At 41.1% G+C, this 27,221-nt stretch overlaps 1 protein-coding gene across 1 annotated transcript in view; it reads left to right on the forward strand.

Annotated features, from left to right (window-relative positions):
* CNTNAP5 (contactin associated protein family member 5) overlaps positions 1-27,221 on the forward strand; it is a 1,086,429-nt gene that overhangs the window by 586,691 nt on the left and 472,517 nt on the right. Inside the window, exons 9-10 of the mRNA XM_012140581.5 lie at positions 14,117-14,266; positions 16,984-17,155. Of these exons, the coding sequence (XP_011995971.2) occupies positions 14,117-14,266; positions 16,984-17,155 (322 nt within the window). The remainder of the gene's footprint in view (positions 1-14,116; positions 14,267-16,983; positions 17,156-27,221) is intronic.

Consider the following 27,221-nt stretch of genomic DNA (forward strand, 5'->3'; position numbering starts at 1 on the left):
AAGTTTAAGGCATGGTCAGGGCTGGTTTCTTCTTGGTTTGCAGAGGCTGTTTTCTCCCTGTCCTCACATAATCTTCTCTCTCTGTGCCCATCTGTTTCCTAATGCCCTCCTCTTATGAGGGCACAAGTCATATTGGCTATGGGCCTACTCATAAGACTTCATTTTACCTTTATTACTTCTTTCAGAGTCTTATCTCTAGATATAGACACATTCTCAGGTATGGGGAGAGGGCTAAGACTTCAACATATGTATTTGAGGGGGCACAATTCAGCCCAATAGAAGGTGTATTATCATACATAGAGACCAGATTGTGATTGCCAAGAGGGATGAGGGGTGGGGGAGGGATGGGTTGGGAATTTGGGATTAGCAGATGCAAACTATTCTACAGTAAATTCTCAATATGAACCTTCAAATTGTCAACTGTCAAAGATGAGAACAGTATGCCAATTATCATACTGTACTACTCTACTTTTCAAGGTACTGTACTATAAGATTAAAATTATTTTCTTTATTTTCTATTTGTTTTATACGCTATTTGTATTTTAAAGTATTATAAACCTATTACAGTACAGTACTATATAGCCAATTGTGTTATGTGGGTACCTATGGTTACTTTGACTTATAAACAAATTGGACTTATGAATGTGCTCTCAGAACAGAACTCATTCGTATATATGGGACTTACCTGTATGCAGAATGGATCAAAAACAGTGTCCTACTATGTAGGACAGTATTCTCTATTCCGTATCATGTGAAAAACCATAATGGAAAAAGAATATGAAAAGAATGTGTGTAGGTGTATAACTGAATCACTTTGGTATATAGCTAAAGTTAACACAATATTTTAAATGAACTATACTTCAATAAGATAATTTATAAAAATGATATATATTAATCATGTGCACAAGCAAGCATGTGTGCAGTTGTATCCAAATCTTTGCAACCCTACGGACTGTAGCTCGCCAGGCACCTCTGTCTATAGAATTCTTTAGGAAAGAATACTGGAGTGGGTTGCCATTTCCTACTCCAAAGGATCTTCCTGACTCAGGGATCAAACCTGTATCCCCTGTGTCTCTTGCATTGGCAGGAGGATTCTTTACCACTGAGCCACCTGGGAACCCTGTGTTAATCATATATCTCTATAATTGGTTTCTCAATGTTCTTGTCACCATGGAATGTAAGGATTCATGGGAACAACAGCGCTGCCTGCCTTTTTACCACTGTTTGTCCAAGGCCTAGTCTAACACCTTGTTTATAATAGGCCTTCAGTAACTATTTGTCTTATGTATACACAAGCATCTGAATAAATGAACTACTAGAAATGACCTCCAAAACATTTCTGAAGGATCTCAATTTAACAGTGGAAAAAGAGTTCACAATGGTTTTTAGCCAACATCCATGTTGCAACAGTTCGACGGGGCACCATGTGTCAAGCCCAGGGATGAGCTATACTCAGGGGAGATACTAATTAGAGGCCAATGGGGCTCCCAGAGGTGGGAGATGGCCGGGAGAGCTGTGTCATAAAGGATGAAAATGCTCACCCTATTGATACTTGTGACCAGATGGTTGTAATCTGCAGCCCTGGCGTTTGCAGGGCATTCCCCAATATTGCCCTTTTTCATAGAATCTGTTTATATATCACCACCATCTGTACATCAAGTAAACATGATGACTTTGTGAACCTCATCCTCTGCTTCAATTAAGCTGTCATTAATGCCTGTGTGTTAGCTAAGATAATGTTGAGAAAATCCCACTGGTGAGGGCAAACAAATATTAGTAGATAGCCACAGGGCCATGGCTGTCTCCACAAGCTGTCTGACAGAGCCCATAGTTCAAGTTTCAGCAGATAAGCATATGATGAGACACTCCACTTTATGTGAACTGAGAAATGCCATTGCTTTAGCTTCAAGATATCAAGCAGAGGTTGGGAATATTTGCTAAAGGAGTGATCTTGTGGGCCGCCATAGCTTTTTCAGGTCTCAGTAATAATGGCAGGAATATTTTATTTCTTAGCTTATTCTACATTCTTCAGCTTGCTCAAAGGGGAAACAGGGAACTAGATTTGTCTAATAGGGAAATAATCTCATAGTCAAAACTATTGCCATTTTCTTTAGTCTTTCATGTTTTATACTTTAATAATTCTCTCATACTTTGCCTCCACCTGTTACTCAATGCATGTTCCTGTGTCTGATGCACAATGAGGCCAAACAATACCAAGATGTTGGAGTCTGGAGCAGAGAAAGATTTATTGTAGGCTCAAACAAGGAGAACAGGTGGCTCGTGTCCCACAAAGCTTCAAACTCCTGGAAAGATTTTAGCAAACCATTTTTTTTAAGGCCAAGTGAAGGAGGGGTGTGGTTGGTTGTTACTAACTTCTTGGTGTTGGAATCCATTGCTTTTGCAGCTAGCCACATAGGCCAGGTCATGATGCTCCTGTAAACCTCCACCAGCACAGTTGTTATTCTCTGTGCTACAACTTTTTATCTCTGTGAATGGAAAGGTATCATGGCTTAAACAACAGAACCTTGAGACTGGACCATCCTGTATATTTCGGGCTATAGGCAATATTCTTAACTCGAAGTAAAAGCAATAGAATTAAATGGTTAAAGTAAAAGAAGCAGATCTAGTATGGAGTCAGATTTGTTCTTCCCTATTACACAGTTTAATTCAGGAAGCTTTTGTAGCATCTGTGCTCTGTTGGTACTGTACTCAATTCTGAGGATGGAGGGCTGCTGCTGCCGCTAAGTCGCTTCAGTCATGTCCGACTCTGTGCGACCCCATAGATGGCAGTCCACCAGGCTCCCCCATCCCTGGGATTCTCCAGGCAAGAACACTGGAGTGGGTCGACATTTCCTTCAACGCATGAAAGTGAAAAGTGAAAGTGAAGTTGCTCAGTCATATCTGACTCTTCACGACCCCACGGATTACAGCCTACCAGGCTCCTCCATTCATGGGTTTTTCCAGGCAAGAGTACTGGAGAGGGTTGCCATTTCCTTATCCAGAGGATGGAGGGATTGGCCTCCAAAAGCTCATAGGTGCTGTTGAAAGGGACAGTATAGAGCACTGATAATGCAATAGGACAGATGCTTCTACGGCACAGTAGGAGTGTAAGAGAAGAGGGACCAGGAAGGCTGAGAAAGTGAAGGCTTCCTAGAGGCGAGGAAAACAGCTTGATTTTGAAGAATGAATAGAATTTCATTAAACAAATAAGGAAGGGAAGGATGTGCCAATGAGAGGAGAGAAATAGGAGAAGATCTGGATGTCTAAGACTCCACAGGTGGCTTAGTCACAGATACAAAGAAGCACAGGCAAAATATGAAGCTTAATTTTGGTCAGGGACGCCAAAGTTTGACTGTCTCCTAAAGGTGACAGGGAGGAGTTCCTCCTCCTGATAGGGAGGAGCTGTATCTGGCTATGGAGCTGACCTTCATTTTTATCATGCAGACTTTGGAACCAAGCATTCGAGTCTATTCTAGAGACACTGTATCTTCACCATCAACTATGAACACATCACAGTTTTTATCTGACTCCAGTGTATGTCAAACCCAGCTGTTTTCCTTCCAGATGCTGACCAAAGGTTCTGAGGATCCAGGTTATCTTAACAGATGAGCCAGCCTTTCACAACTAGGAAAGGTTTAAACTATGATTTATTGTCCAGGTGCCAGGAGGGCCCAGCTTCTGACACTTGGCAGTGGAGATTCAGCCAGTCTGACACTCAATCAATCAAGTAACGTTTGGAGAGGGCAGGATGTTGCTCTGTTGATACCAAGGGGAATACTAAATTGCCATGCAGAATCTGACCCACAGGAACTTTGAATATCATCAAGGAGATAACACTTACAGAGATGGATTGTTAATTAATGGTACAAGGCAGTAAATAATATGAACTAAATGAATAGATCAGATAGTGGATATTTTTAGAATCAATAAAGGAGAAATCTCTATGTACAGATCTGGCTTAGGAAAACTTGCTTTTTTCATTTCCCGGTGTATTAACTTACTGTTTCAACCATTCAGTTCTTTTTATGCATCCTGTACTATGCTGCTGCTACTGCTGCTGCTGCTAAGTTGCTTCAGTCGTGTCTGCCTCTGTGCTAGGTGACTGCAATAGGAAGTTAAAAAAAAAAAAAAAAAGCTTCCTGCTCCTAGACTTAAAGAAAAGAAGTACTAGGACAAAAACTAGGCATTAGAGGACAGTGAGGCAATTTGAATAGTCAGAGAGCTGGGAGAATAGCATACAGGTGAAGTGGAGGGTGGAGGAAAAGCACCAGTTAGCTTAGTGCATCCATTAGGAGCATAATGAATACACTAGTCCAGCTAGAGTAAGAAATTTGTGTAGGCATACTGAGAAATAAGATGGCAAAGACAGATGGGGGCCTGATTACAGAGACATTAAGCATCAAGATAAGTATTTGACTTTCATTCTCTGGGCTCTGTTGACACACTGGAGGGATTTTTGCTGTAAGTTTTAATAAGAACCTTGCTCTTCCAATAGTTCAATCTAGCAAGTTGTCTTGTACCAGAAAGAGATCAGGGGCTGGGAGAAAGAGGGAACCCATCAGAAAGATTCCCAACTCCCTAATAGGGGATGGAATCAAAGTTGTAGAGGAAATTTGAAGAAATATGTGAATTTAATTCACCATATGAAGGAAAGGGTTAATAGAATTTGATAATTGATGGATAAATGGTATTCAAGAAAAAGAGGACGGACGACCTAAATTGTGGCATAATGGTGCTAATAATTAGAATATGCTCTTTTATGATGTGATTGACATTTTAAGACTGCCTTATTCAATTATTTAGATATTTCCCACTTTGTTCTCTCAAAAACTGAAATTACCTTTGAATTGTTAAGTAAAGGTTGGTATGAAAGGATACAGAAACGCAGCTGAATTGAGTTTTCTGGGGAAAATAAAGCCTAAAAACTTCTAAGTCAAGCCAGGCAGTTGTGTCTCTGTTTTATAGATGAAGAAGGAGTTGAGAGAGATTAAGAAATCTGTCTAGATTGTTAGAAATTATAAGTGGCAGGGCCTTGAGCAAGGGGGTCACAGGTGAATAAATGCAGTGGGGAGATCTGTAATAGGTTATTTCCAGGATTGGAAATAAAGTCTTCAGGACTGTGCTCTGGCCTGGACTGTAGCTCTGTGTATCCCACTGTGACTGTACGGCTGATGGTTAGAGATGCTGGGACAGACACCTGACTTCAGAGGTTCTGTCTTCAACCCATAAAGAGAGACCCTGAAATCAGATGAAGGCTGAAATGCAAAGATCTGTTAGGAACTGGACTGAGAATGGGAGAAGAAAAGGGAGTGAAACAGATAGAAATCAAGTGCTTGCTTTCTGAGACTCTGCAACCTCAAGTTATTCCTTGAAGGCAGTGATTCTCAACCAAGGAAAATTTTCCAGTCCCATCCACCCTGACCTCCCATTCCCACATTTTCATGCAGGGGACTTTTGGCAGTGTCTGGTGATGATTTTGTTTTGTTTTGTTTTTAAGCACAAACCTAAATTTATAGTCTTTCAGCATGGCCAAATATTGTGCTAAGTATATTCTCTGGTGACTCAGACAGTAAAGAATCCGCCTGCAATACAGGAGACCTGGGGGTTTGATCCCTGGGTCAGGAAGGTCCCCTGGAGAAGGGAATGGCTACCTACTCACTCCAATATTCTTGCCTGGAGAGTTCCATGGAGAGAAGATCCTGCAGGTGGGCTATAGTCTATGGGGTTGAAAAGAGTTAGACACAACTGAGCTACTAACACACAAGAATATTCATATACATTTATCATTTTATTTTTGTAAAACTCTGAGGTTGGTGGTGTTATTCTTTTTTTTCGCTTTATTCATTTTTAATTGCAGTATAGGTAATTTAAAACGTGTTGTTAATTCTAGGTATACAGCAAAGTTACATGTAGTATACTTACACACACACACACACACACATATATTCTTTTTCAGATTGTCCTCCATTATAGGTTATTGCAGGATATTGAATATAGTTCCCTGTGTCTGCTATATAGCAGGTGCTTGTTGGTTGTCTTTTTATATATCATAGTGTATATGTGTTAATCCATATCTCCTAGAGGAAAACATAGGCAGAACATTTTTTGACATAAATCGCAGTAATGTTTTTGGATCCATCTCCTAGAGTGATGAAAATAAATGCAAAAATAAACAAATGGGACCTAATTAAACTTAAAAGCTTTTGTACAGCAGAGGAAACCATAAACAAAATGAAAAGACAACCTACAGAATGGGAGAAAATATTTGTGACTGAGAAGGGGTTAATTTCTGAAATATACAACAGCTTATATAACTCCATGTCTGAGGATATTTTTGGTGCTGGGGATGGGGGCATCCCAGGAGTCAGGGATGCTGCTAAACATCCTATAGAAAAGCATAGTAGAGGACACCACACCTCAACAAAGAATTATCCAGTCCCAAATTTGAGAAATTCTACTCCCTCCCAAGGCAAAACCTTACTGCTAAAAAAAAAAAAAAAAAAAAGATTCAGGCTGTCAGAATACTTCTTAGCCACCTTGAGTCTCAGTCTTAATAAGTGTGAACTATAAATTGTTGTGAAGGTCTCATTATAAACAAGTATTAAAAACACACGCAAGATGCTTGGTAATTATATTTTTCTAGAAAAATAAAATCAAAGTAGAAAAGGTCCAAGGTCAGATCTAAGTGAACATTTTGAGAAACAAAAGTTGAATTGTACCTTAATTCCATAGAAACTTGAAGTTCCATGAAAGGACAGAACTAAAGTTTGAACTCAGTCTTGTCAAAGGGAAGGTTGCCTTGTGAGAACAGAAGTGGTGCAGTTACTTAGGAAACATTGAAACAGTTCCTCAAAAGGTTACGTATGGAGATACCATATATGACTCCGCAATCCTGCTCCTAGGTGCACACCTAAGAGAATTAAAGACCTAAGTCCACAGAGAGATCTGTGCAGGAATGTTCATAGCGGCATTATTCATAATATCAGCAAAGTGCAAGTGACCCGAATGTCCATCACCTGGCAAAAGGATGAACAAATGTGGTCTGTCCACACAATGGAACAACATTCAGCCATAGAGGTAGACAGATAGACTGATACAGATAGATGGATACAAGCTGCTACCTACAATGAACCCTGAAAACATTATGTGAAGCAAAAGAAGCCAGTACAAAAGGGAACATAACGTATTATTTCATTTATAGGAAATCTCTGCAAGCAAGTCCATAGAGACAGAAAGCAGATTATTGGTTGGCACAGCTGGAGGTGGGAGATTCAGGCGATTGGAGACTGATATCTAAGGTTACAGCATTTCTTTGGGGGCTCCAAACATTTTAAAATTGATTGTAATGGCAGCCTAACTCTGTGACTATACTAAAAATCACTGAACTGTACTTTTTACACAGATAGATTGTATAGTCTGTGAGTTTTATCTCAATAAAGCTGTTTCAAAAATATAACTAAATAAAAGCAAAGTTAAATTCCGCAGCAGAAAATAGACGTAGAGGTAATTGACCATCAGAATGATTCCTGGAGCAATGCAGGGTTCACTTTGGAGTGCGGAGAGCAGAAAGCACTCAGCCTGGGTGCCTGACCTCTGTGTTTGAATTCTGGGTCTGCCCGCACAGTAGCCGTATGACCCTGGACAGCCTCTCCAATTTTGTTTTAGCTTGTGTAACATGCGGGCCCTAAAACTTGGCCTCTGGGAATATTGTGCAAATTCAGTTCAGTCAGTTCAGTTCAGTCGCTCAGTCATGTCCAACTCTTTGCAACCTCATGAACCACAGCACGCCAGGCCTCCCTGTCCATCATCAACTCCCAGAGTTCACCCAAACTCACTTCCATTGAATCAGTGATGCCATCCAGCCATCTCATCCTCTGTCGTCCCCTTTTCCTCCTGCCCCCAATTCCTCCCAGCATCAGGGTCTTTTCCAATGAATCAACTCTTCGCATGAGGTTGCCGAAGTACTGGAGTTTCAGCTTTAGCATCATTCCTTCCAAAGAACACCCAGGCCTGATCTCCTTTAGAATGGACTAGGAATTACATATTCAAAGTGCCTGGTTCATTGTAGATATTCAGTACTGGTACTGTGTGTTATTAGCTGTTTTTACAATTAGGCCGTGTTTCACATTTCTTCTGCAAGTTCGGTTGCAAGGATGGAAAGTGTCTATTTTTATATTTTTTTATGAAGAAAACATTCTAAACCTCTTTAACCCTCTCTGTGAGAGACATTTTATACCAATGCCTTAGGCTGGATTCTGGAACTAGGAAGCAGTTACTTTAAATAATGAAGGGTTGGTGGGGGGTGTGGAAAGAGAGGTGGAAAAGAATGAAAACATTTCCTATCCTTTATCTCAGCCTAAACAGTTTGATAGTATTAAAAATAATTACAAATGTTGCACATGTTTTTTAGAAACTTCACAAATTCTAGGACTTTACATAAGAAAAAAGAATCTATGATTCTCTCATTCAAGTTAGTTCCAGTGTTTTCTCTTTGTTGTCATTTTTAACAAAATGGGAGCAATACCCTATATACTATAATTCACTTACTAGGATATCACTACCACTCTTAGAATTATGATTTTAATGACTACATTATATTTCATATTATTATTATTAATGGTAGTGAAACTTTCATTTACAATAGTGACAAAGAAGGTGAAATACTTTGGACTTAATTTGACAAGAGATGTGCAAAACCATACAAGAAAAATGTTAAAACACTCATGAAAGGCACTGAATAATACTTGGACAAATGTACAAATATATCCCATTCTTGAATGGATAACAGCATTATAAAGATATCATTTCTCCCTTAGTTATAAATTTAATATAATCTTTGTAGTAACATAGCAGTTTATTTTATGGCATTAGATGCATTATACTAAAATTCATATAGAAAAGCAAACATTCAGGGTTGTACTCTGTATTATCAAATACAATACATCTGATTTACCTAAATTATTGCCGTTGGAAATATTAGCAGATGTGAGTTTTGCTGTCATAAATGATATTATAAACAATGTCATGAACTCTTCACCATAAACCGTGATTGCAGTTTTGTTATTATTTTAGGATTGATTCTTTGAAAGAAAATTCGTGGAAATGAGGTATTATATTTTTAGGGTTTTGATACTTGTTGGTATACTGCCTTCTAGAAAGAATGTATCAACCTTTGAAATTGCCTGATTCCTCTATATCCACTAAAATAAAGTGTGTATATATAAACTATTCTTTGCCAGTCTGGAAGATGACAACTATTATTTAATATCACTTTAAAGTTCAAAAGTTTTATGTTTGTTATCATCCAACAATCATTGCAGAACCCAAGCCCTATCTTTTAAGCCTCAGCTTTTAAATCACCCCAAAGTGGCCCTAAAACCCTTTTCTTCTGTGCCCAGAGGAATTTCCCCAAGGAGGTACTTCTCCTCAAGGGTAATGCTTTCCTGTCCCCTTCATTGAAAATTTCTATTTTTTCAGACCTGCTTATCTCAGAGAGGTTTTTGGAGGAAAGTAACCTGATAGAATTGATTTCCCCTAATTTGTGAATAATTAATAACACTTAAACCTGTACCTTTAATAGACTGTTCTTAAAAAATAAACCTGAAGAGGCTCCAGAGGTGTTATTTTGGATCCATTAACAGAAGGATGGGGACAGAGAGCCCAGGGAGAAGCAGATATTCAGAGAGAGGTCTGCCACTTCACTCGCCTTGGAATCTGTGCCCAGGTCAGCTCTTCAGAGCTGGTCTTGTTTTTCTTAGCTTCTTTCTTTCCTCTTTTGAAACCTCTCATGGATTACTTCTCAACCCGGGCTGCACAACTGAATGTCTGGGGATCTTTGAAACTTCCAAGGCCTGTGACCACCCCATAAGTCTGCCTTAATTAACATGGTGTGGGGTCCAGGGACCTGTCTTTCAAAAGCTCCCTAGGTGATCCCTTTGTGTGGTCAGCAGCAAGAACTACTGTTCACATAATTTTCTTCGAAGAGCTAAGATTTCACACAGGCTCCCCCTGCAGGGACTAGGGACATTGTAGGAGAAGATCAAAAGAGATCAAATCAAAAGGGAAAGCAGACCAGAAAGAAAAAAAGAAAGAAAAGAAAAAGAAAACATCTCACCAACCAAGCAATCCCTTATTGTAACCTGAAGCTTTTAAAGACAGATAGTGACATGGGGAAGGGTGGGGACCCCAAGCCAGAACATGCAAGCTACAGCCCCAGCCCCAGCTCCTGTCCTGCCTCCATACTGAACACACCTCTTCCTCAGACCAGTGTCTTCTGTACAGCGACCTGATGATGTGTCTGTAATTAGATGGCACACTCCCCTGACCTCTGTCTGTATCTTCTTTCTACTGTGTCCCTAATGTTTAGCTGGGCGGTTAGAGGATAGTTTTTGGTGGCTCAGATGGTACAGAATCTGCCTGCAGTGAGGGAGATCCCTGGAGAAGGGAATGGCTGCCATACCAGTATTCTTGCCTGGAGTATTCCATGGACAGAGGAGCCTGGTGGGCTACAGTCTGTGGAGTCTCAAAGAGTCAGACATGACAGAGCGACTTTAATTTTTTTTCACTTTAGGGGCTATTTTCACCCTATCTGTTGAGCTAGTTACTGACTCCCTTCTAGCCTAGTCTATGGTTTACCTGAAATGAAATCTCATCTGTAATGCAGAGGTATTTAAATTGGTATGCAAATGGCCGTAAAGGAGTAAAGACCCACCACTGGCTATGCTGCCCAATGCCCCTGACAGAAGTCAAATATTCAGCACCAGGAAACACCTGACAGACCCTCTGCCTCATTAGCAGAATCCCTGTTGCTGGACCCCACTGGCCTTTTGGGGAGAAGTAGGGCCTCCAAGCTGAGCAGCTTCTGTGTTCTCCTCTCCACCCGAGGCAAATGTTCAGGGCTGCAGTGATCACTGGCTGGGAGGGAGCTGGCCCTTACATCTGGGTTACTCGGAACAGATGGAGCACAGCTGCCCCTGTGTATCGCAGCTGCCCCTGTGTATCGCAGCTGCCCCTGTGTATCGCAGCTGCCCCTGTGTATCGCAGCTGCCCCTGTGTATCACAGCTGGGCTTCCAGCCTGGTGCGGTGCTTTGCTGGGGCCTGCATCTATGGCCATTGGATGGCTCAGGGGCAGGGGCTCTTTAGTAGCCTTTCTAAGAAGCCCTGCAGACCTCTAGTCTGATTTTCAGTGCTTTCTCCCGGCTGGTTTCTCAGGGACTGTCCCAGTAGGCACTATAAGGACTGAGCTCCAGAAATAGCTCCTTTCTGTCCCTTCCTCTCCATTTTCACAGATGCTACTTTGCCTGAGACCCCCATCATTCAGGGGCCTGTGCACATGTCAGGCCTCCCCCGACCCCTCCGCCCCGTTCTGCTTCCGTCCTTGCTCCTCCTTGTTCCTTCTGTTGGCCACCAGAGTCTTTAAATGTGTGCCTCCAGCCAGGTCATCCCCATGCTGATGTTGTTCTTGTTTAGTCGCTAAGTTGTATCTGATTATTTTATAACCCCATGGACTGTAGCCTGCTAGGCTTCTCTGTCCGTAGGATTTCCTAGGCAAGAACACTGGAGTGGGTTGCCATTTCCGTCTCCAGGGGACTCTTCTCAGCGCAGGGACTGAACCCTCATCTCCTGCACTGGCAGATGGATTCTTTATCACTGAGCCACCAGATTCTAGGTCAGTGATTTCATTCCTGGCTGCACGTTAGAATCATTCAAGGGACTTTTAAAAAATGCAGATGCCCAAGGTCCCTTGCCCAAGCGATAGAATCTTGGGTAGAGTGCCCTCCAGAATTCTCTGTCCCAGGATAATGGTGAAACACTTCCTTAGCCTGGCACATGGGGCCCCTGGGTGATGAGACCCTCTTCCCATATGGCTTCCTGTTGTCCTGTACTGCGTTTCATTCCAGACCTTAGGCTCTCTGGCCCCTGGACTCTTTAGAAATGAGAAACTCTTACTCAGTTTTCACAGCTTCCTAAAATTGTCACCACTTTTTCTGTGAAGTGTTTTTGAGACCCTTCTGTTGAGTTAGGTCTTTCTTCTGTATCTTTGTACTACTGATTCACCCAGTATTACAAGCGAGGCTGCTGTCTGCTTGCTTCTCTAAGCCACTAGCCTGCAGTTCTCCAAGGACAGTATTTTAGGCCTCTTTGCCTAAGTCTCTTCCATTTATCTGTGGATTATCCCAGATGAAGTGACTATCCACTCTCCCAAACACAGGGGCAGGTGAGAGGCATGCGTTTTATGGTTGCTGTTCTGTTCTTTTGTTTTAGCAAACATTATTGTCTACTTTGTGACATGGACTGTCCTACAGGTCCTACTATATTAATGGATGTAATTCTCCCAAGACCCTAGAAGTACAATCATTCTCCCTATTTTGCAGGGGAGGGAAACTGAGTCAATAAGGAAAGGCAGGTAACTTGGCACGTAGCAGGGCACAACACATGTCTGTTGAGTGAAGAAATGGGTGGCTCTCTGCTCTGGTTACAAACAAATCTTTGTGACCGGACTAGATATTAGGACTATGTTTGTTTCAGTGAACATTTTGCACAGACTGAACCTTAATAGATGATAAACATTTTGTAGGGGGGCTTCCCTGATGGATCAGAGGGTAAAAAATCTGCCTGCCAATGCAGGAGATGTGGGTACAATTCCTGGGTCAGGAAGATCCCCTCCAGAAATGGCAACCCACTCCAGTATTCTTGCTGAAGAATTCCATGGACCGAGGAGCCTGGCGGGTCACAGCCTATGGGGTTACAGAGTCGGACACAACCAAGCAAGTAACACTAACAATTTTGTAGGAAATAGTTGAAACCCTCGTGACTTAATTCCCAAGGCACTTTCCTCAACAAAGGAGGTTGGCAGTGTGGTGTAGTGTGAATCAAAGGCATCCAGGGCAAAAGGACAAGAGCGAAAAATGCTATAAATAAACACCCACTAAGCTTACAACCTACATACCCTGGGAGCTTTCCTGCCTGATCTCAGTGGATCCCTTACCAATGATATAGAGTAAGAATTATATTTACAGGAGATAAAACCAGAGCTTGGAAAGGTAAGTGACTCGGCCAGTGTCATATAATTAGTTAAGGAAAAAAAATGTTAGTCTGTTATGCCCCTTTAACAGGAGGCTTCTCTGCCTGGTGTATCATTGGAATCTCTAGCTTTCCTCGTTTACTTTTGCCTTTAAAAGCAGTTTTATTTTACTAAAAAATATATATTCCATGTTTAGAAAAATGTGAGAAAACTAAAATTGCCTATAATTCCACTACTCAGAGATTAAAAATCACTGGGAACATTTTGAATTTTTTTTTTAATCTTTTGACTCTGAATATATATATATCAATAAGTCAATAAATGTTTTCTATAGCTTTGTAGTATATGAAGAAGTGTTGTCCTGTTTTTCAAACCAAACATATTAGAAGTGGTTAAGCAACACCCTTTATTTTAGGCATAGATGAGTTTATTTTATAGCTTAGTACATTGTGAATATTTGCTTGAAGCTCCTCCCAAATTGTCATTTCTTCTCAGAGTCCTTTGGCGCTTGAGATGGAAGGCCCTTCTCTGCATTGTTGCCCTTTCCCTAATGGAAACTTTATAGCACAAAAGCTGTTACAATGCGTGGCACCCTCAGAGTCTTTGGCATTCCATCTCCCCAACTTATTGTCCAAGTCAGGGGTTACCCTTTTCCCAAGTTACCAGCAGAACCAGCTGAGATCTAGGCAACTGAAGGCCTGTGGAAAACAACTTATAGGTTTTTAAGGCCTTATTTCCATTGTATTGATTAAAAGAAAGCTCTTGGGCAGAAACTTGTTAACTGTACTATTTATTTTATTGCAAGCATGCAGGCTAAATACTGAGGCTAGTTGTAAGGTATCTGATAATCTTCTTCCTAGGCTCTGAGACCTAGTGTGAAGGTATATTCTATGGTTCAGCTCCCATTTTAAAAAGAAAACAACAGAGTTAAATGGTAAAAAGAAAATGATGACTCCTGGGAAGCTGCAAAATGAAGAGTGTCCACTCTAAGTATGTACATGGACCACAGCAGGCAAGAGAACTTCCCTTACTCTTTGCAAACCTGCCCGAGTTAATCATCACTACGCTTGTCCTCCCTGTGTTTTTTGCAGGAAGGGACTTGAATGACGGCTTGTGGCATTCGGTTAGCATCAGTGCCAGAAGGAACCGCATCACTCTCACGCTGGATAACAATGCAGCATCCCCGGCTCAGGACACCAGCAGGATGCAGATTTATTCTGGAAATCGCTACTATTTTGGAGGTAAATTCCCCAGCTTTTGAGGTTGAAAAAGGAGGTAGGGAGAATGCAGTGGGCACTTATTTCACTACAATGATTCTTTCTGTGCCAAATTGACCATTCTCCCAATACACACACACACACACACACACACACACACCACATCCCTATTCTCAAGCTCAAAATAATGAGAAGCAAACTTTTCACAGCTGTACAAATTATCTAGGTCAGTGCTGAGGGGAAAAAAAAAATCTAGCTATAAGAGCTGTTGTTATGTAACACATCCAAAGGTGATTTTTTGTAGCCATGCCAAACTCTGTGATCATATTCCAGAGGAGAAACTCAGTTGAAAACTCGGAGAAAGTCTACTGAGAGTCAGCAGTACCTGAAAGAGAAAAAATTCAGATGGGAACATACAACCAGTATCCTCAGCTTTCTCTGTCACTTCTCAGCTGATTTGCTTTCTTAATCCCCAACCCATCCCTTCCTCACATCCCTGGAGGCCATGCTCATGGAGGGGAGCTAGAGGGAAGACCTAGAAGGGCTATGAATTTATAGCTCCACAAAGAGCAGCCCCCTCCAATGCTAGGGAATTTGGCAAATATGAAAAGGCAAGGGCAATCTGGTAAGCAGGAGAAATATATAATTAGGCTTTATTTTTATAGCATATGTGTATTTTTATTTAATTTTAAGGATATTTTTCATTAAAAATATCCATCCCTACTTTGTCAATTGTTGGTATTATAGAAACTGTCTTTAATGAGTAATTAATCTCAGTAGCTGTCTGACCTTGGGTAACACACTCGTGGTCCCTGAACTTCCTTATCCAGACTGTGGGGAAACAAAGCAGAATTGCTGGGAGAGTTCAGTGAGGTAAAGTTTGAACCTACAACATCGTGCTTTCTACATTAGAATGGGCAGACTGGTTTCACCTTTTGTAAATACAGGCATCTGCTGGGACTGGTTTAAAGAGAAGTATCCTGTAAAAAGTACAGTCTCTGAAATAGAATTTGTAAATCACTTCTCTCATACCATTGACATGGGGTTATCTTTGAAATATGAAAGGGACTTTGCACAGAGGCAGTGTACACATCGGGGTGTCCTGGGAGGGAAGTTGACTGGAGTGATTCCTTTGTGGTTTGATTTTAGGACCCAGAGCCTCTGTCCTTCACTCCAAATCTCCATATGTGCCCAGATAACAAATTCCTTTAGAAAGGAACATTTTCAACCTCTGTAAATATTTTATGTGTCTTACATCATTTAATTCAGGTGATAACTTTATGAGGTAGATAATTTTAGCTCCATTTTACAGATAGTAACACTGGTGTATGTGTGAGTAGTACAAGCAGGATTTAACCCTAAATCTGAGTTCTCCATGCCCCACTAGTGACAGCAGAATGACGTACTCTAAAGACGGCAAAATAAAGGTCTTGGGGGCCCCAAAGATAAATCTCACAGAATGTGTAATTTCGCATCATATGCAGTGTTTCATTGACACGGAATAAAGCAATCTTATATTTATTTATGGGGGAAATAACGTTGAATTAATTATGTGACTTAAGCATCCGAAATGCCTCAAAGGCAAAATAGCTCCCTTCCCCCAGTAGAAGTGTTTTTAGACACGGGTCTTTTGAGACTCCAGGCTGAGGAGGGAAGATTTATCTGAGATCTGAACAGTGTTTAAACAAACGCCCCACACATAGACTGTAAACTTAAGGCAAGTGAAAAATGAGTTTGAGTAATAATCGTCAACTTACATAAATTCTCTCTACAGCTTCAATTAGAAGTTGTAGCATCTCTCTTCATTTTATAGTGTGCCTGTGAGCTGTTAACCAGCTGCTGGGCTTCAGCCCAGCAGTGACTGTCTATTAGAGATGGCTGAAATAATTCCCAATTATTTATGGGTTATTGCCATGTTTTCAAGCTTGCATTCCCATATGCTCTGAACCTATTAAAACCATTGGAATGGAGTTTATAAAGAGCACAGGCACCCATGCACGTCTGTGACTCTATACCTGGCAATGCGAAGTAGTTATTCTCTGGTTGCAACTATGCTCAATTAGTGTGATGCATATTTTTAAAACAACACCCTTTATAAAGGTATGGCGTTAAACTTTCATGTATGTGATTACAGCACTGTAACTGTGCATTTAAACTCTTAGTTCCTCTAGCGTTTGGGTTTGCTTTACACATCACTTCAAAATTCCAGTTACATTCCTGTATATACTTTTCTCAGGAACTAAGCCTGATAATGCTGACAATTAACCAGACAATTACTCTGCTACCGTTCTTACCCAAAGCATAATTTTCTTTGAATGTGTAATTCAGAATTTAATTGTTCATTTAAAAGTGTGTTTTTAAGACAGAACTGCAATTCCCAAGTAGTTATGATATGTTGCTTTCTTGGGCTGAGTGAAGTATACCACACAAAACAATAGCAAATGGCTTACAAATAGGGAAAAAAGAAATGAGAATGAGATAAATGCAATGGGATCAGTATCCCCTGTAACATATTTTGTTTTCTGTTCTATACAGTGATTAAGTATGCCCCATTTTGTACCAGGTTTGTCCCATCTCTGAGAATGCGATGATTTACAACAGCAATAACAAAAATGTGTGTAATGCTGTGAATGAAATAAACATTGAAATAATTAGATCTTAAGGTCTTCTGTCAATAGGTCACTAAAGTAATGACTGATCTTTTCAGTATTCTTCTTAATTTTTTTTTCTCTGTCCCACAGGGTGCCCTGACAATCTCACCGATTCCCAATGTTTAAATCCCATTAAGGCTTTCCAAGGCTGCATGAGGCTCATCTTTATTGATAACCAGCCCAAGGACCTCATTTCAGTTCAGCAAGGTTCCCTGGGGAATTTTAGTGATTTACACATTGATCTGTGTAGCATCAAAGACAGGTAATTATTGTCTCTTCTCCTCTGTTCTCCCACCCCGTTCCCAGTCTCACTGTTCTAAATATGAGTTTCTTTCACCAAAATTCAAATCCACTGACATCAGCCACATTAGATATGATTGAGTCGCCTAATGGAATATATTTCTGAAAGGATTTCAGGCCCAGGGAAAAATGTTTTAAATAAGTTGAGTTTCACTTGCAGTAAATGGGATATGCAAATTAAATCAAATACAAATTTGTGAAAGGATTAAAATTTTATGCATAAACAACATTTGATTACTTTGAAGTTAAGAGGGAAGTGAAAAGGAGGGAGGAATTGCAGTTAGGAATAGCATTGTGTGTCCGTTCACACAGGCAGATGAAATCAAGCCCTCTGGGATTCCTGTAACAGAGGTTTTGACAGGGTCCAGTAGTTCGGTGACTCACTGGAAGCCTGATCCTTTCTGTTACCACCCCTAACCCACTGCTTCTGTTACCGGTGGAGATCACACCCTGGACAGAGAACAGCACTTCTATTCCACAACTTAACACATTTAGCAACACTTTTTCCCTCTTCATTTCTCCTGGGCTCTAGCTCCTCTTTTATTTGATGTTTCTGAATATGAGATTTTAAATAAGAGATTCAGAGACTCGTTGCAGGAAATGAAAGAGGAGGGGTTCTGAATTTTCAGCAAAGTTAAATATGTGGTCCATGTGTCCTCTCTAGCACTTTATCCCCTTCCTTCTGCCAGTGCTACTCACCCAGGTCAAGATGCCCTTTGCTGAATGAGTTAGCAATACATGTTAAGTGTTTGCCTCTGTGTTGCTGCTATAGAGTCTCTGATTATGTTTCAGGGAATTAATTAGACATCACCATAAAATGCTATCAATGTCCAAGAAGTATACCTTTATTTGTGAGATCTATGACAGTGTCGGAGAAGGCTATGGCACCCCACTCCAGTACTCTTGCCTGGAAAATCCCATGGACAGAGGAGCCTGGTGGGCTGCAGGCCATGGGGTCGCTAAGAGTCAGGCACGACTGAGTGACTTCACTTTCACTTTTCACTTTTGACTTTCATGCATTGGGGAAGGAAATGCAACCCACTCCCGTATTCTTGCCTGGAGAGTCCCAGGGACGGAGGAGCCTGGTGGGCTACCGTCTATGGGGTCACACAGAGTCGGGCACAACTGAAGCGACTTAGCAGCAGCAGCAGCAGTATGACAGTGGCAGTTGAAGTCAGGACAGCTTTCAGGAAGCGGTGTTGAGCTGAGTCTGACAAGATGGGCAGGCTTGGCTGAGGGGCGGAGGTGATGGTAACTCATAAGTTGGAAGGACGTGGCATGCAAAATGTCATAAAAATAGGGGGATCATGGTTTGCAAGCCTTTCGTCTACCCAAGATGCTTAGTTTTCATTTAAAAACCTCTACTATTGGGATGCATCTTATCTTTGAAGGTTTATAGTAGTTTAATTGGCTGTTTATTTTCCTTAGGAGGCCGTAAAATAATGTCATGTCTTACAGTGAATGTTGTCTTAGAGTCCATAAAATATAGGTCATAGTGATAGAGCATATGATTTGAACATGGCTGGGGGTATGTGTCAATTATAAAGAGCTTTACGTGTGTATGGCATTTAGCCTGATGCCCTAGGAAGACTCAAGAAGGAAGGCAGTCAGATCTGTTTGGTAAAAAGAGTATTCAGGAAAAGTGAGAAGGATGCATTGGAAAAGAACCAGCCAAGAGGCAGAGAGGTCACTGCTCCAGTCCAGGGGAACAATGATGAGAAATAGTAGGTGCCTGTACTGAGCATCACAGAAGTCAGCTCTGCAGACCATAATCTCCTCTCATGCTTGGAATGACTGATAGAATTCAGTGGAACTTTATATGCATGTTTCTCTGTTAATACCACTCCACATGGGATTGTCAACAAATCACACAGACTCCCAGGCTCTTCTGCTTCATTTTTTTCCTATTTGGCCAGCTGGAAAAGTGGGTAATAAAATGCATGCTTCATTAGAATGTGCTAGTTTAGAGATCTCAGAATAAAAGATATCTCACAGAATTGTTGTCATTCCTATAGTCGTTATTAATGATAAGGGATTGGAGGGTATCCCACTTCATCAGACAGGACAGCCTTTTGCAAAGTGTAGATCGATGGAACATTTATCAATAGGGATCTCTTATGATTAGTTAATTTCTAACTGAGGGTGCTTTCATTATTTTTGATTACATGGGACGCCATTGCCATCTACTTTGCATCATTACTTTTGTGTAATTGTAGACTGTATAATTGTATTACATACAATAGTGTTTTGGTTAATTGTATAATAAGGGATTGTGTTTAGTTTAGTGGGTAAGTGGGACATTTTTCTTGATTTACCAGACAGTCTCTCTAACAGAAGGGAAACTGGTAAAGGGCCTTGCTTAATTAATTATTTCTTGAACTTATATTTAACATTTGCTTGGAGAGGGGCCTCGGGTTAGAAAAACAGGTGGTTTCTGAGTTTTGCGTTTTATTTTTAACGTGCTAGTCGATGTGAACCTGATTTAAGGACAAGTGAGAAGGAAGTTGTGCCTTCAGGGAGCTTGCCACTTGAGGTGGGGGTGGGGTTTGTGGGGACACATGGGGGTAGAGAACAGTCTGGCTGTGTGTGGCTTTTTTCAGAAAAATTTGGTGAGGTTTAGTGAAATTCAATGAATATTTTAAAACATTAGACACTTTAAATCGTTTTGATTAGAAATGTTAGTTTTCATTAACTATGATTCCTATTTTATCTTTTATTTATAACAGTGAGCTTTCACACTTCAGAAGAAAATTTTGTGAAAACACAACAAAAATAATTTTGATTGTTAAATTTCTTACCTTTACTTTAATATATCCTTTTGATGAAAATATATTCAAATGTCATGGAGAAGGAAATGGCAACCCACTCCCCCAGTACTCTTATCTGAACAATGCCATATTCAGAGGAGCTTGGTGGGCTACAGTCCAAAAGGGTCACAAAGAGTTGAACAATAACTGAGCAAATAAGTACATATCCCAATGTCATACTTTGAGTACAGTTGTATTTTATTTTATTAAAAATATTTAATTTTATATTGGAATATGGTTGATTTACAACATTGTGTTAGTTTTAGGTGTATAGAAAAGTGATTCAGTTATACATATGCATAGATGATTCTTTTTCTGAACCTTTTCCATTATAGATTATCACAGAATATTGAGTATAGTATAGTTTACAGTATATAGTATATAGTAGGTCATTGTTGGTTACCTGTTTTATATATAAAAGTATGTATGTGTTAGTCCCAAACTCCAAATTTATCTCCCCTCCTCCCTCTTCCTTTGGTAACCATAATTTTGTTTTCTCTATATGTAAGAATTTGAGCAAACTCTGGGAGATAATGGAGCACAGAGGAGCCTGGTGTGCTATAGTCCAGGGGATCATGAAGAGTCAGATATAACTTAGCCACTGAAAAGCAGCAAAGTCTGTTTCTACTTTGTAAATAAGTTCATTTGTATCCTATTTTAGACTCCACATAACAGTGATATCATATGATATTTTTCTTTCTCTCTCTGATTTACTTTACTTAGTATGATAATCTCTAGGTCTATCCGTGTTGCTGCAAATGACATTATTTCATTCTTTTTTATGGCGGAAGTCTTGAGTATATGCTGGGAGAGTTCCTTCTCAGAGACCGAAGGATTTAAGCCAACAATTTGCATCTCCATAATGGGCACTTTGCTGAAGCTTCTGGCCTTGAGGAAGAAAGGAGGTGGAGGAACTGGACTGGCCCACAGCAGGCCTGGCAGCAAGGAACATGCTGGCTTTAGGAGGCTCTTTGGAGGACTGCCCAGTGTCTAACAGTCCAAGATCAAGTTGGGAAATCACATTTGGGATTTGACAGACCCCGACCACCTTCAATACGCTTTATACCTGTAGAATATGATGCACAGCCACCATCTGTCCTTTGCAGGCTAAATCTCCAGTCTCATGTTCTCCACACCCCAAACCATGGTTCTTCATGGGCTAAACTTATCTCCTGCACACTCTTAGCTTAAAGTAGGCCAGACTTGATATTATAAACCATCATCAAGCAAAGTATGCTTAGAGCAGAATCACGCCCTCGGTTATTTGACCTCATAGACAGACACTAGTGACAGACACTCACTTTTCAGTGAGTGGCCATCTTAATAATAATAATAAGCGGCAGTCTTATTGTATCAATATATACTTTAGTAGAATAGGATGCAGTAAGAGCTGTAGAAGGCAGGAGGGCATGAGAACACTGATATCCCATTTTTTCAAGAGAGTAAACTAAGATCTGGAGATTACGTCCACTTTTTCATGGTCACAGGACTGAAATTTCAATCCAGAGTTAGACACTGCCAGGGTTCTATCCCTTGTACTATCTACCCAAAGGGATTTGAACTGGATTTGAGTCTCTTGTAAACCTTAGGTGCCCAATGAGCTTCCTTTTAAAAGGGAGGCATTCAAAATGGTATGCAATGTCAGGCAAGGTTTTTTTTTTTTTTTTTTAATCTACAGTTTTTCTTTTTATTATAAATGTTACAAGTGTACAACATATTAATCACAATTTTAAGGGTACATTCCCCGTATAGTTATTATAAAATATAGGCTATAGTCCCCATGTAGTACACTGAATCTTTGTACCTTATTTTTAAATTTTATTTTATATTGGAATATAGTTGATTTATATTGCTGTGTTAGTTTCAGGTGTACAGCAAAGTGATTCAGCTATACATATGCATGTATCTATTCTTTTCCAGATTATTTTCCCATTTAGGTTATTGTAGAATATTAGGGAACTCTACTCAGGCAAGGATTTAGTGATGTAAGCACGTCCCACTTTTGCTGGCCCAGGTCAAGGAATGCTTCTTCCTAGGACTTATGTGGAAGAATCCAAGCAGTTAATTCCAGGAGCCATATCTGGTCCTGCAGGGTTCAATGTCCAGGGCTGAAGAAACTAATCACCAAATGCTGTCTAAGACTTCATCCCAAGAGGAAAAAGGATCCAAGGTGTGAAGCCAAACTTAGAGGAGCAAACAGCGATGCTGATGAATCAGTGAGGGGAACTGGAAATCACACCTGGAGAAAGTCATCAATTCCAGTGCAGGTGGCAGTGGATTTGAAAGGCATAAGAGCATGTTTAATTCCCTGTCTGTTACTTGTCAGCTTGAAATAGGATGCATAGGATTTAACTTTTTTTGTCTGTCTCCTCTTTTGCAAAGCTAGGATAATAAAACCTTTGTATTGAGAGTTAAATGAGAGAGCATAAGAAGTTAGGCACTCAGTTGTGTGTCCAGTAGACAGTAGAAGCTCAGTGATTTTGCCATGTGAATTCCTAGAGCCAATGGTTTGCTAACTCTCCCATTTACATGGGGAGGAGAAGGTCAGGTTTCCCTCTGATATTTCCCCACTATGGCCAAGGGATCTCCAGTAGTTTCTGTGGTGGATCCCCATAGATAGACCTCATGTGCTGTGCTGTGTTTAGTCACTCAGTCATGTCCAACTCTTTGTGACTCCATGTACTCTAGCCTGCCAGGCTCCTCTGTCCATGCAGATTCTCCAGGTGAGATACTGGAGTGGGTTGCCATACCTTCCCCCAGAGGATCTTCCCCACCCAGGGATTGAACCCAGGTCTTCCTGCATTGCAGGCAGATTCTTAACCATCTGAGCCAACAGGGAAGCCCAGAGATACCTCATATGTTCCCTCAGATCAATGCTCAGTGATTTTCCTTGGGCTTCAGTTCTCTTTGAGCTGCACCTCTGAGGCACCAACCATTCCCTATTAGGAAGATACCATTAATTTTGGTGCCCAGGTCCAGTGATCTTTGGATTCTCCTAAAGCACTGGTTCACTGGGCCTGGGTAGGGTAAGGTGAGCATGTGATGTGTCCAGGGCACACAATTTGAGGTGATTCTTATTTCCAGGTTCATGCCTGTTCATGCCTGTAGACCCTGAATTTGCATAAACCTGGAAATGAACCCCTCCTTAAATTTTACTGGCAGATCCCAGATTGTTTGCATCAGAATCACCAGGAAGGGTAGTTAGAACCTAAATTGCTGAGCTCCACACCTAGAATTTCTGATTTTTACTGTGGGCCAGAGAAATTGCATTTCTAACAAATTCCAGGGTGCTACTGGGACCAGACTTTGAGAAGCACTGCCTAAAAGCCTCTAATCCTAGAGGCAGTGTGATTGCAAGGATTGCCTATAATAATGGAACAAGTGTCTAGGTGTTGCTCCTACTGGGCTCTCAAGCAGCTGCCTTCCTCATCAGAGTCTTAAAGGGCCTCTAGAACGTTCCAGAAGCTCTATCTCAGTCTCTCTCTTCAAAGGTTATTGAAATGAGTCCAAGGGACACTTTTGGTTGCAACTGAATTCCATCTCCCTCCAGACTTCCTTTTGGCACTCAGCCTCTCCTCTGCTTCCAACTACAAGCAATACCTTTGTGAATACAAGTGAAAACAGTCAGATTCTCAGAGGTGTTTGAGTGAAGGGCTGTTTTTGGAGGAAGGAAGGTTGGGTTTGAGAACCCAATCATAGTGGGGAGATGTCAGAAGTTGGGCAGCTGCAGCTGCCAAAAACATAACTTGTCTTTTTGTTATTTTGAGGACAGTTATTTTATTTGCTGGTCCCTTTGAAAGTCAGAGCTTGGTTTTTCCTTCTAGATTAGGCTCAGATTTTTGTGGGGGTCAGGGAAGGTGTCAAAATAAGAGTGACCTCACCCATCAGAAACATTGCCAAAAACCTTAGTAAAGATCAACCTAGGGACTTCCCTGGTGGCCCAGTGGTTAAAAATCCATCTTGCAATGCAGAGGACCTGGGTTCGGCGCCTGGTCTGGGAACTAAGATCCCTCATGCTGCAGGGCGACTAAAGAGTCTGTGCACCGCAGCAAAGAACTCTGCATGATGCAGCGAAGATCCCATGTACTGGAACTAAGACCTGATGCATCCAAAGGAAAAATAATAAATTATTTTATTTTTAACTTAATTGTATTTTTAATTCAATAAATTACAAATAAATAGATGAAATCTCTCTAAAAAGAAAATGTACAGAGACTGCTAATCACACTGGGTCTTCCAGTGCCTGGTAAAGGTTTTCCTGGAAATGGGTGCCATTTCCTGTGTTCCTTCCTCATTGGGTGATATTGCAGATGTTCCCTGGAGATCACACAGCTTAGATTTTTTCACAGAAGGAAATAGCAGTTTTGTGGAGTGTGGCAAAGACAGGTACCAAAGAGGGACCTCTGCTCCTCGGGCCTTTGCTGCAATTTCCTGTAGAGACAGTTTTGCTCTTAACAGTTTCTAAAATGAAACAATCTGTACTATACAGTAGCTCCTTGTTGGTTATTCATTTTAAAGATAGCAGTGTGTGCATGTTGATCCCAAACTCCCCATGTATTCCTTCCCCCCTCCCCTAACCCTTCTAGCCTGGTCAATGAGTATGTGCTCATTTGTGTCCAGCTCTTTGCCACTCTATGAACTGTAGTCCACCAGGCTCCTCTGTCCATGGGATTCTCCAGGCAAGAATACTGGAGTGGGTTGCCATGCCCTCCTCCAGGGGATCTTCTCAACCCAGGGATTGAACCCGAATCTTACCTCTCTTGTATTGGCAGGCGGGTTCACCACTAGCACCACCTGGGAAGCCCTCCAGCCTGGTAATCATAAATCATTCTCTAAGTCCGTCAGTCTGCTTCTGTTTTCTAGGTAAATTTACTTGTATCAACTCTGCTCATTCTTAGGTTACAACCTCAATGGGAAAAGAATTTGAAAAAGAATAGATACATGTATATGCATAACTGAATCGCCTTTCTGTACACATGAAAACTAACACAGCACTGTTAATCAGCTATAGTCCAACATAAAGTATAAAGCTAAAAAATAATAAACAATTTGCTTGTTCCAGCGAGTGAATCCCATGTGGGAAACTGCTTTAAGTTTCCTACAGCCAAATAAGTTAGGAAATGTAGCTTCTCATTCCATAATGACTTCCTTTTCTTCCAACACACATTCTTTTAAGAAACTTCCTGCTGTTTGGTGGTTGCTCAGTCATGTCCGACTCTTTGTGACCCCGTGGACTATACAGTCCATGGAATTCTCCAGGCCAGAGTACTAGAGTGGGTAGCAATTCCCAGCTCCAGGGGATCTTCCCAGCCCAGGGATCGAACCCAGGTCTCTTGCATTGCAGGCAAATTCTTTACTGGCTGAGCCACAAGGGAAGCCCATAGCATATGCTCAATTCTTTGGTCAAGATCCTTACCTTCCTGGTTCAGAGTTGGGAGTCGTGAACACTGAACAAAGGGAAATGTTCAGTGGGATGACCTCTAACAAACAGACTTCTGCTAAAAACCTACCCAGTATGTGGGTGTTTGTTCAAAACAGTAGGCTGTATAAAAATCTTACATTGCAGGATAATGCATATGTTTTCAATTTTTTCTCCAATTGAAAGCTTGTACATTGGGTGCCAGAAAAACTACTGTAAGGGCACAGCCCACACAATCTGAGTTTCCAACTCCAAAGTGAGAAATGTTACAATATGGTGTGTTCTCCCTTATCTCATGGGATGGGCCCTCAATCCAAACAAGAGGACTTCTGCTGTTTTTATTTATCATTTGTAATCTATTTCATAGGGGACAGGGAAAGGTTATATTTTACATAACAGTTACTGAGCAAACATTCTCTGAGTATGATTTCATTTTTTTCACTCCACAGTTCTGCCAGATTCTCTAAGTTCTTCTCAAAGTGTAGTTCCAGACCAGCAGCCTCAGAATCACCTGGCAAATTGCCCTAACTGCATATCCCGAGGCCCCATCCCATACTTTCTGGAACAGAAGCATGGGGGCAGCCTGAGTTTTCACAAGCACCACCCCCAGCTGATTCTGATACACACCCAGATTTAAGAGCCATTGGATTATTCATTAACATTAGTTAAGAAATAAGAACCCCGCCAGTGCTTATGAAAGTTTAGTTACCTGCTCAAGGTCACATTTTTGGTATTTGATGGAGCCAGGATTCAAATCTTGATTTCTCCAATCCTTCAATCCATATTCATATAGAGGGTTTATTACCTAGAGGCCAAAGAAAGAGAAAAGATGGGCTTGTGGAGCCAGAGGAGATTACAGGAGTGTCACAGAGGAAATGAGGTTTCAAGAGGAACTGGGAACATGGACTGGGTTTAGGGTGGTGAAGTAGGACTGTTCCAGGTAGGGTGGAAAGCATATGTCTGGGCCTCTGAATAGGTGGCCTGCTATACATTTGTTTGCCTTGATGGGAAAGGCTGCTTTGGCATTAGTGTGTAAATGAGAACTTAAAGTCAAAGCCATAGGGAACTTGGCAGCACACGGTTTAAAATTTGAGTAACAGATCATATTAGTAGTTAATGCTTAAATAATGCTTACTGTGTGCCAGGACCTCGTAAATGTGTGTGTGTGTGTGTGTGTGTGTGTGTGTGAGACGGGGGCATAGATAATAGACAGATAGATAACAGATGGTAGGTAGATAGATACACAGATCCTTACTGCCACCAATGAAGTAGGTAAGACTATTAACTCCATTTTACAGAATGAGATTGAGGCAGAGTGGCACTAAGTAACTTGTCCAAGATCACACAGCAAGTATATGGCAGGGATTAATGGGGTTGGTGTTCCTTGTGGTAAGAAATGGGCAAGTGATGCTTTAGTCCTTTACAGACCAAGGAGCCTGATGGAAGAGATCAGACCTGTCCTTTCACTGCACTACCTCTGATGTTTTAGCTAGGAGGCATCCTACATGCTTCAGCAGGACTGTAAAGTAGAAAATGATGTGTTTCCTTCTTGCATTCATGTCACAATGATGTACTAACCCAGGAGGAGAAGGGATATGAGCTACAATGGATGGGCCAGCACTGAAGCCTGAGGGGTTGTCATCCATGCCATTCCTTGTCAGAACCTTGAAGCAAGCACACCGAAAGACTCAAGCTGAAAGCTTCCACCAGAGATCACCCATCTCTCTTTCTTTGGGCTGATTAGGGAATAGAGGAGCCACCTCAGGACTAACTTGTCAGGGCCGTCTTGGGTTGGTAGATTT

The sequence above is a fragment of the Ovis aries genome, chromosome 2 (assembly GCF_016772045.2).
Source record: "Ovis aries strain OAR_USU_Benz2616 breed Rambouillet chromosome 2, ARS-UI_Ramb_v3.0, whole genome shotgun sequence".
NCBI lineage: Eukaryota > Metazoa > Chordata > Mammalia > Artiodactyla > Bovidae > Ovis > Ovis aries.